This window comes from Abramis brama (genome assembly GCF_963993115.1).
Source record: "Abramis brama genome assembly, chromosome: 9".
Lineage (NCBI taxonomy): Eukaryota > Metazoa > Chordata > Actinopteri > Cypriniformes > Leuciscidae > Abramis > Abramis brama.
In genome coordinates this window covers 44,475,883-44,487,080 of record NC_139971.1, presented here as the reverse complement: position 1 = coordinate 44,487,080, position 11,198 = coordinate 44,475,883, and the positions used below count along the sequence as shown (strand labels likewise).

Below are 11,198 nucleotides of genomic sequence, written 5' to 3'. Positions count from 1 at the left end.
ACCCATCACACACACACACACACACACTAACCCGACCCCTACATCAACCCATCACACACACACACACACACACACACTAACCCTTCCCCTAAACCAACTCATCACACACACACACACTAACCCGACCCCTAAACCTACCCATCACACACACACACACACACACACACACTAACCCGACCCCTAAACATACCCATCACACACACACACACACACTAACCCGACCCCTAAACCTACCCATCACACACACACACACACACACACACACACACACACACACTAACCCGACCCCTAAACATACCCATCACACACACACACACACACACTAACCCGACCCCTAAACCTACCCATCACACACACACACACACACTAACCCGACCCCTAAACCTACCCATCACACACACACACACACACACACACACTAACCCGACCCCTAAACATACCCATCACACACACACACACACACTAACCCGACCCCTACATCAACCCATCACACACACACACACACTAACCCTTCCCCTAAACCAACTCATCACACACACACACACACTAACCCGACCCCTAAACCTACCCATCACACACACACACACACACTAACCCGACCCCTAAACCTACCCATCACACACACACACACACACACACACACTAACCCGACCCCTAAACCTACCCATCACACACACACACACACACTAACCCGACCCCTACATCAACCCATCACACACACACACACACACACACACACACTAACCCTTCCCCTAAACCAACTCATCACACACACACACACACTAACCCGACCCCTAAACCTACCCATCACACACACACACACACACACACACACACACACTAACCCGACCCCTAAACCTACCCATCACACACACACATACACACACACACACACACACACACACACACACACACACTAACCCGACCCCTAAACATACCCATCACACACACACACACACACACACACACTAACCCGACCCCTAAACCTACCCATCACACACACACACACACTAACCCGACCCCTAAACCTACCCATCACACACACACACACAAACTTTCTGCAGTTTTACATTTTCAAAAAAACTCATTCTGTATGATTTATAAGCTTGTTTCCTAAATTTATGTCCACAGTGAAACGAGAAAAAACATGTACACACACACACACTTCATCTCTCACACACACACACACACACACACACAGCTTCAGGACTCACCCACACACATCCGGCCGTCAGGAGAGAGTTTATACCCGTCCAGACACACACACACAAACGAGCCCACCGTGTTGATGCAGTTTCCGTTGCGACACAACCCCCGCAGCGCCGTACACTCGTCTGTGTCTGAACCACACACACAAAACACACGTTAACACAAACACTTGCCTTTCTGCTGTAGAATTAATAAATATTTGTGTGTGAGTGTGTACCGATGCAGTCGTTATTGTGTGACAGCTGGAATCCTGGGTAACACAAGCAGTTGTAGGAGCCCACAGTGTTCTTACAGGTTCCATTTCCACACGGCTGACGCTCGCACTCGTCCACATCTGAACACAGACCACAGACGGTTAGTTATGAACACAGACGGTTAGTTATGAACACAGACGGTTAGTTAGTTATGAACAGACCACAGATGGTTAGTTATGAACACAGACGGTTAGTTAGTTATGAACAGACCACAGATGGTTAGTTAGTTATGAACACAGATGGTTAGTTAGTTATGAACACAGATGGTTAGTTATGAACACAGATGGTTAGTTATGAACACAGATGGTTAGTTATGAACACAGACGGTTAGTTATGAACACAGACGGTTAGTTAGTTATGAACTCAGATGGTTAGTTAGTTATGAACACAGATAGTTAGTTAGTTATGAACACAGACGGTTAGTTAGTTATGAACACAGACGGTTAGTTAGTTATGAACAGACCACAGATAGTTAGTTAGTTATGAACACAGATAGTTAGTTAGTTATGAACACAGATGGTTAGTTAGTTATGAACAGACCACAGATAGTTAGTGTTAGTTAGTTATGAACTCAGACGGTTAGTTAGTTATGAACACAGATGGTTAGTCAGTTATGAACACAGACGGTTAGTTAGTTATGAACACAGACAGTTAGTCAGTTATGAACACAGATGATTAGTTAGTTATGAACACAGACGGTTAGTTAGTTATGAACACAGACGGTTAGTTAGTTATGAACACAGATGATTAGTTAGTTATGAACACAGACGGTTAGTTAGTTATGAACACAGACGGTTAGTTAGTTATGAACAGACCACAGATAGTTAGTTAGTTATGAACACAGATAGTTAGTTAGTTATGAACACAGATAGTTAGTCAGTTATGAACACAGATGATTAGTTAGTTATGAACACAGACGGTTAGTTAGTTATGAACACAGACGGTTAGTTAGTTATGAACAGACCACAGATAGTTAGTTAGTTATGAACACAGACGGTTAGTTAGTTATGAACAGACCACAGATAGTTAGTTAGTTAGTTATCTACACGAGGATGCACACAGATGGACAGACAGACAGACGGGTATGTGAGGCTGATCTCTCACCTATACACAGGCCTGGGGTGGATGTGAAGCCGTTGGGGCAGAGGCAGCGGTAACTACCCACCGTGTCGATACACTGACCCGGACTGCAGATGTTTGGATTCTCAGCACACTCGTTACGATCTGAGAGAGATCACATCAAATCACACGTTAACTTCAGGTGCGATGTGTCTGAAAGCAGAACTGAGCTCTGAGTTTGGCTGTTTTAAACACATTCCCCTCCAGTCATGACCCAGACACACACACACACACACACACACACTCACTCACTCACTCACACACACACTCACACACACACACACACACACACACACACACACACACTCACACACACTCACACACACACTCACTCACTCACTCACACACACACACACACACACACACACATACACATACACACACACACACACACACACTAGGGCTGTCAAAATTGCTCAAAAATGACGTTCGAATATTCCCTCTAAAAAACACACGAATATTCGAACTATTCGAACATCTGGTTGCGCATTTTGTCAATGACGCGCATTAAGTCAATAACAGGACAAATTAATACCAAGAGACATAACTACTTGTATAGGTAGTTTATTTAAGTTTAAACATATTTGACAACGTATTACCTACACAAAAACAAACAAGTAAATCTCGCTCACTCGCAGGCACTCTTTCTCTCTCTCGTTCACCCACTGCGTTCACACACCAAACGCAAATAGAGCGTCTGGCGCGAGTGATTTCAATGTTAAGTCAATGTAAAGACGCGTTTACGCGCGTCTGGAAGTCTTGTGGCGCGAATGAGGCGTCACGCTCTCCGCGCATCGAAGTTTTGCTTTTGACGCGCGAATTCAAAATGTTCAAGAGTCCAACTAGACGCGAATCCGACATTGAGCGCTCCGAGCGAGCTGTGCTATGGTAAAAATTGAACTTTTCCTTGACATGAAACGGTAAATAATCAAACCAGTGGAAGCCTGCAGTGCATGAAACTGCTGTATCTAACCTACCTTATTCATGCTGCGCAATATCTATTCAGTCAGTACAGTAGCCTACTCTTTAGTAATGTTTCTGTTTACCGTTAACGCTTCTTCCTGTGACCTGTCCCTGAGGCAGCGCGCCTCTGCTACCGCGGGCGTTTTTCCACATTCCACATTCCACATTTCAATATTAATTTTCACATTCGAATTTCAGTTTTTTTAAACTATTCGAATATATATTCGAATTTAGAATATTCGTTGACAGCCCTAACACACACACACACACACTCACTCACTCACTCACACACACACTCACACATACACACACACACACACACACACACACACTGCTGGTTTCCTGTTAAGCATGATAGCTGCTGTTGCTTTTTTGTTCTATTAACTCTGATATCAGAGTAGCATCATTATGAGTTGGGAAATGTCTGACACACACACTCACCGACACACTGCTGGGTGGGGGTTTGCCGGTATCCAGGTTTACACTCACAGCGGAAACTTCCAGGAACATTCAGACAGATGGCGTGCTGCTGACACACCGGCCCGTTCTGACACTCGTCAATATCTGCACACACACACGTCACAAACACACTTATCATCAGTGTTGGCGGTAACTCATTACAAGTAACTTCAGTTACATAATCAGATTACTTTTTCAAATAACTAGTAAAGTAACACATTACTTTTTCAACTTACAACAAAATATCTTGCGTTACATTTTCAAATAAGTAACGCTAGTAACTTTTTCACATTTATTGACTGACATGTTGAGAGAAATAAAGTGAGGAGGTGTTGTGTGTAAAAGTTTTAAAAGTAAGTTTCCCCAACACTGCTTAACATCATACACAGAGCATCTCATGTTGGAAGTAAATCAGCATTAATGATTGTTAATCTAGAACCCGTCACTCATTCTGCTGTTTTTGTTGCAGACTCCAGAATCAGACGAGGATAAACGAGCTTCAGAGACACAGATGGAGCTCTTACCCTCACAGATCAGCAGCTTGTCATTATAAACGAAACCCATCGGACATTCACAGCGGAAACTGCCGATCATGTTGATACACACGCCGTTATCACACACACCGGGGATCTCGCGGCACTCGTCGATGTCTGCGGATCACAGACAGACCCACAGGGTGGATGTGAAGTCTTAGAGGAACACAGAACTGTGTGTTTGACTGTCTTTAAGTGTGTGTGATGAATGTATTTACCAACGATTCGTCCAGTGTAGATGTCAATGAAATATCCCGGTCTCTCACTTCCACACAGCACAGCGAACTCATCTGCAGCAGAGAACCATGTTACGGTCATGACTGTGTGTGTGTGTGTGTGTGTGTGTGTGTGTTGAATCCCTGACAATATTCAAGAAACAGCCTCTTTCTTCTACACTTCCACTGTTTCACTGAAATCCCTCCCTGTTCACTTCTAGACAATGTTTGAAACTTTGCTCTTCTAGTGTTAATGTCTGTATTCTATGGAAGCTTGTTTCCGCCACAGAATAAAAAATAAAAAAGATAATTGCTACTTTTTATCTCACAATTGCGAGTTTACATCTCGCAATTCTGACTTTAATTCAACTGCGTGTTACAAGGTCAGAATTGCATGATATAAAGAAAATTTGCGTGATATAAAGTCACAATTCTGAATTTTTTTGTCAGAATTGCATGCTTAAATCTCGCAATTCTGACTTTACAACATGCAATTGACCCTTCGCAGGGAGTTTGATTGACAGGTGATCTGACCAATCATAATCCGCCATCCGCCATTTTTGTCCGACAAAGCAGTCAGGAGAGTTAGTGGATTATAACGTTGGAGGATTTAAACTTGAAAAACGGAGTGTCCTGATGTCTTTCCGCAGTTAAAACAACGTTCCTTCTGATGTTCATTCATGTTTATCTGATGCTGTACATGAACTAGAAGGAAGAGATGATCGGTTCACGAGCCGCTTTAACTGAGCGATCTGTCAGACACATTAAAGAGCCACAAAACGGCATTTATTGTTTAAATTTCATTAAAAAATGACCAAATTTGAAAGTTGAGACTTTGTTTCATATCAAAAGTATCCTGGTCTGTCCTGTGTCTCAGTGTGTTGTCAGTGTCCTCTCTGCTCCGCGGTGTGTGTTTCACTGCATGAGAACATGTGGCGTGAGAGAGGCGTGGCTTGTCGGACATAGCAACAGTAACTAAAGGGGGCGGGTCTTTGCGAATGGTCAATTGCGTGTCATAAACTCAGAATTGTCCGTCTTTTTTTCCTCAGAATTGGACTCTCACAGATATAAACTCGCAATCTCGAGAAAAAAGTTAGAATTGCAAGTTTATTTCTCGAAATTGTGACTTTAACACACTTAATTGTGAGTTTATATCTCACAATTCTGACCTTGTAATACGCAATTGAATTAAAGTCAGAATTGCGAGATGTAAACTCGCAATTGTGAGATAAAAAGTAGCAATTATCTTTTAAAATGTTTTATTCTGTGGTGGAAACAAGCTTCCACAGTATTCCTCATTTACTTTGGGTAAAGGCGTCTGCTAAACGAGCAGATGTGAAGTGTGTGTCTCACTGGTGCTGGGAACGGGACAGCGCTCGCAGGGTTTATTCCAGGCCCGGCCGATGTTGTACGCGCAGCAGCAGAACTTCTTGGTCATGTTGAAGGTGAGTTCTCCATCACAGGTGGCGTTATCAGAGTAGTAGTTCCTGTAACACAAGCTCTTCCGCATGTCTGGACACACACACCACAACAAACACGTCACAATCGGCACTAAAGGAAACCAAGTTTTCAACATTCAAAAGTGATTTTTATTTTATTTTATTGACATTAATGAAACAGACGGCAACAGTTTCACGGATCTAATATACTGTTACACATCCGATTTTCTCCTAACTGTTTACATTCGCGTAGGATATTACAGTTTGTGTTTACATGAATACTCCCCACGATTTGCATTTTGACACAATTGTGTGTGTATTTGACCATGCAAGCGCAATTAACTGTGAAAGAGAACTGTGAAAGAGAACTGAATTCGGAAAAATTTGTGACTTAATAACACTCTAACGTGTCAATAACTTTAAGAACTAATGCAAAATCGATGTGAATCGAATGCGAATCAGCAGAAGATAGAATCGAGATTCATATTTGAATAGATTTTCTCCCCCACCCCTAATACATATAATGATAACTAAACCGTTAATTAACAACGATAACTATAATGATGACGATTGACGATGGTGTGCAGACTCACCCATGCAGTTGTTTCCTCCGTTGATCTGCATGTACTCCGGTGGGCAGATGCAGGTGTAGTTTCCAATAGTGTTGTAACACTGACCCGGACCACAGATGCCGGGCCGCTCACACTCATCCACATCTACACACACAGTGGATCTTTTCATTCTTACATTTTAAACACATTTCACTTCTAACTACAGCTCGCATCTATGTCCGTTGTTGAGTTAAAGCGAATGTTTCAAATGCATTTGTCGGAAGTAGTGCAACCAGCATTCATTTACTCTCAGTATTACTGATTATATTGGGCTCGGCTTGCTTTTGAAGCAACGCAGCACTTTTGTGTTTATATCGTGTGACTTTATATGTTAATAAGAATCATTCAATGGTAGTCACACAGGGGTCTAACCAATCACAACATTTTATCTTTTGCTTGGTTTCTGGATCCGTCACTTTGCTCTTGGTAGCCACGCCCACAGAGGTCCAGTCAAGAGTTTTAAAAGAAGTCTCTTCTGCTTCAAGTCAGTTTTCGATTTTAATATATTTTAAAGTCAAGTGTAATGTATTCCTGTTATCAAAGCTGAATTTTCAGCATCATTACTCCAGTCTTCAGTGTCACATGATCCTTCAGAAATCACTCTAATATGATGATTTGATGCTCAAAAAACATTCATTATTATTATCAGTGTTGAAAACAATTGTGTACAATCTTTTTTCAGGATTCTTTGATGAATAGAGCAGCATTTGTCTGAAATAGAATCTTTTGTAACATTATAAATGTCTTTACTGTCACTTTTGATCAATTTAATTCATCCTTGATGAATAAAAGTATCGATTTCTTTCTGTTTTAAATTGTAATAATATTTCACAATATTACTGTTTTCAAATAAATGCAGCCTTGGTGAGCAGAAGAGACTTCTTTTAAAAACATTAAAAATCTTACCGATCCAAAACTTCTGACTAGTAGTGTATATTAAGCTTCAAATGTGTCCTGATTGGCTGAGATTTTTGCAACTTCATGCTTTTTTTTATTTTTATGATTGTTTAGTTTCTCGAAAGCTTTCTATCTGCACAGCTGAAACAGCGTACTGTGTGTAAAGCACTAAATAAATGAAACGGACTTGACTTCTTAAGAGAGACAGAAGAGTGTGTGAAAGAGGAAGTGTGACTGACCTTCACAGATCCTGGTGTCTCCGTTGAGTTCGAAACCTTTCGGACATTCACAGTGAAAACTGCCAAACGTGTTGATGCAGTTTCCTCCCTGACACAGACCAGGCAGCTCCTGACACTCGTTGATATCTGACATACAGACACAACAGTCAACACACAGCACTGGAGAACGGGTGTGTGTGTGTGTGTGTGTGTGTGTGTGCACTCTAGATCTACCCTCTAGTATCACCGTGATCGGATTGGGTCGGAATCCTTCTCCTCCGGGACACAGAATCTTGTACTCGGCTGAGGGAGAAACAATAACAATCAGTGAACAAAACAAGAGCCTGTGTGTGTGTGTGTGTGTGTGTGTGTGTGAGAGACTCACAGGAGTTGAGCAGAGGGCAGCTCTCACAGGTATGTGTGTGTGTGTGTGTGTGTGTGTGTGTGTGTGTGTGTGTGAGACTCACAGGAGTTGAGCAGAGGGCAGCTCTCACAGGTGTGTGTGTGTGTGTGTATGTGTGTGTGTGTGTGAGACTCACAGGAGTTGAGCAGAGGGCAGCTCTCACAGGTGTGTGTGTGTGTGTGTGTGTATGTACGTGTGTGTGTGAGACTCACAGGAGTTGAGCAGAGGGCAGCTCTCACAGGTGTGTGTGTGTGTGTGTGTGTGTGAGACTCACAGGAGTTGAGCAGAGGGCAGCTCTCACAGGTGTGTGTGTGTGTGTGTGTGTGTGAGACTCACAGGAGTTGAGCAGAGGGCAGCTCTCACAGGTGTGTGTGTGTGTGTGAGACTCACAGGAGTTGAGCAGAGGGCAGCTCTCACAGGTGTGTGTGTGTGTGTGTGTGTGTGTGTGTGTGTGAGACTCACAGGAGTTGAGCAGAGGGCAGCTCTCACAGGTGTGTGTGTGTGTGTGTGAGACTCACAGGAGTTGAGCAGAGGGCAGCTCTCACAGGGTGACCCCCAGGCCTGACCCAGGGAACAGCAACAGGACGCTTTGGACACGCCGACGCCGATCTCAGTGGAGCAGCTCAGACTGTCCGAGCCGTCACCACGACTGTGGACCTCCAGGAAGCAGGTTCCAGAGCGAGTGTCTGCAACACACACACACACACACACACACACACACACACACAGACACAGACACACAGACACACAGACACACACAGGACACACACACACACAACATCAGTTCTGACATGATCTCTTCCCAAATCGTCCCTACCGAACATTTTCGTCTAGTTTTTATTCGTTGACGAAAATGCCAATAGATTTTTGTCATTCAAAACTGGTTTTTATTTAGTTATCGTCTCGTTTTCATCTGTGAGAAAATGCTGTTGGCGAAAATAATGACGAAAATGATTCGTCAACGCAACATTCTCATGCAGGAAACACTTAACGTAACACGTAAATGCTTGTAACTAACGTAAATCAAGCAAGCTAGTGCGCACAGGCCTTGAAGTGTTGGAGAATAACACATTAGCGGAATAATATGGAATTTTGTTCCAGAAAACCTCTTGCAGAAAATAAATTCCAGCACTTTCAAGGACCCGTATCTGTGTGTGTTTATTTTCAAGGACTTTCCAGGGCCTTGAAATAGTTTTTGGGAGCCCTGACGAAGCGAGCGCTTCTCTCACCGACGCAGCCGACTCCGGTGGGGTTGAGCTCGAAGTCGGGGGGGCAGCTGCAGATGTAACTGCCCGGGGTGTTCAGGCACAGCCCACTGATGCAGGTCGTCGGGTTCGCACACTCGTTCACATCTGACATGGAGGAGAAGAAGAGAGAGAAAAGAGGGATGAGAGGACAGGTCACATGTGTCACGTGTAGGGTTGGGAATCGAAAACCGATTACTTGCTATAAAACTTAAATTTCGATTCTCTTATTGATTCCTTTGTGAGCATTTCAATATGACTTTAGACTGTGTGTGTGTGTGTGTGTGTGAGACTCACAGGAGTTGAGCAGTGGGCAGGTCTCACAAGTGTAGGTGTGTGTATATGTGTGTGTGTGTGTGTGTGTGTGGACTGTTGTCTGTTCTGCAGGCGTGTGTAACTATATTGTGCAGCTCTTAAAGGGACAGCACTAATATTCCTGCCGTCTCTATAATAACACTAATCAAACAACAAAAGACAAAGAGAAAATCCACTCGTTCTTCACTGAATAACTGTAACTATATTAGTAATGTATATTTTATTAATAAAGTGCAGTGTTATTTCACATCTGATTACAGTTTCTGCACCTGAACACCTGAAAATCCTAAAACACTGTTTATTTCAATCGTATCCTTGTATCTATTTTGTTGCGATTGCTAATTTTTTATTTGTTCTTTTTTAATTAATGAGTGTTAATTGTCTTTAATAATGCTCTACATTTATATTAGTTCGGCTAGTTGTTTTTCTATGGTGTTTTTAAACCACAGGCAAACACTCCTCGTGCGAGTGTTCTTCAGCCTGAAGATTTCTGTTCATGATATTCAGCCAATATATACAATTAAATGTTCTGCAATAAGACTAAATGTGAATGATATCTAATAATCTAAATTAGGAATCGATAAGCAGAATCGAATAGGAATCGGAATCGTTAAAATTGAAACGATAGCCAACCCTGGTCAGGTGTGTGATGCGTGAGGTCATGTGATACCCGTGCAGTTTCCCCCGCTCCGGTCCAGCTCATAGCCGGGGTCACACACACACCGGAAGAGACCGGGAATATTGCGACAGCGTCCGTTCACACAGATGTCGGCAAACGTGCACTCGTCTATGTCTGCGGAGAGAGACAGACACACACACACACACACACACACACACACACACACAGCTGTAGCGGATCAGGACGAACTGGGAGTCTCAGCTCTGAGGCACAAACACAGTTATTATTATTAGTTATTTTGATTGATTATGAACATATTCAGACCAATCACTGTTAACTTTAACGATAATCATTAACAATACATATAATGATAATAAATAACAGAAAGACAGACAGTTACAAAAAGAGTGACACACACAGACACACACACACACACACACACACAGACAGACAGACACAGACACAGACACAGACACACACACACACACAGACAGACACACACACACACAGACAGACACACACACACACACACACACACACACACAGACGGAGGAGTGTCTCACCTTCGCATGCTCTGCCGTCTGCAGTGGGGATGAAGCCCATGTCACACTCACAGCGATATCCTCCAGCGGCGTTCAGACAGTGGCCGCTCTCACACAGATTCACGTTCTCAGCACACTCATCCGTGTCTACAGGACAC

General features: G+C 43.1%; 1 protein-coding gene across 1 annotated transcript in view; it reads right to left on the bottom strand.

The window, feature by feature from the left end:
* The window catches only part of fbn1 (fibrillin 1), a 108,579-nt gene that overhangs the window by 35,749 nt on the left and 61,632 nt on the right, over nt 1-11,198 (bottom strand). The window contains exons 36-49 of the mRNA XM_084123806.1: nt 11,062-11,187; nt 10,550-10,672; nt 9,550-9,672; nt 8,839-9,006; nt 8,152-8,220; nt 7,939-8,064; nt 6,785-6,907; nt 6,106-6,264; nt 4,756-4,827; nt 4,529-4,654; nt 3,987-4,109; nt 2,568-2,687; nt 1,427-1,543; nt 1,215-1,340 (exon numbers count right to left, since the gene is read on the bottom strand). Of these exons, the coding sequence (XP_083979932.1) occupies nt 1,215-1,340; nt 1,427-1,543; nt 2,568-2,687; nt 3,987-4,109; nt 4,529-4,654; nt 4,756-4,827; nt 6,106-6,264; nt 6,785-6,907; nt 7,939-8,064; nt 8,152-8,220; nt 8,839-9,006; nt 9,550-9,672; nt 10,550-10,672; nt 11,062-11,187 (1,701 nt within the window). The remainder of the gene's footprint in view (nt 1-1,214; nt 1,341-1,426; nt 1,544-2,567; nt 2,688-3,986; nt 4,110-4,528; nt 4,655-4,755; nt 4,828-6,105; nt 6,265-6,784; nt 6,908-7,938; nt 8,065-8,151; nt 8,221-8,838; nt 9,007-9,549; nt 9,673-10,549; nt 10,673-11,061; nt 11,188-11,198) is intronic.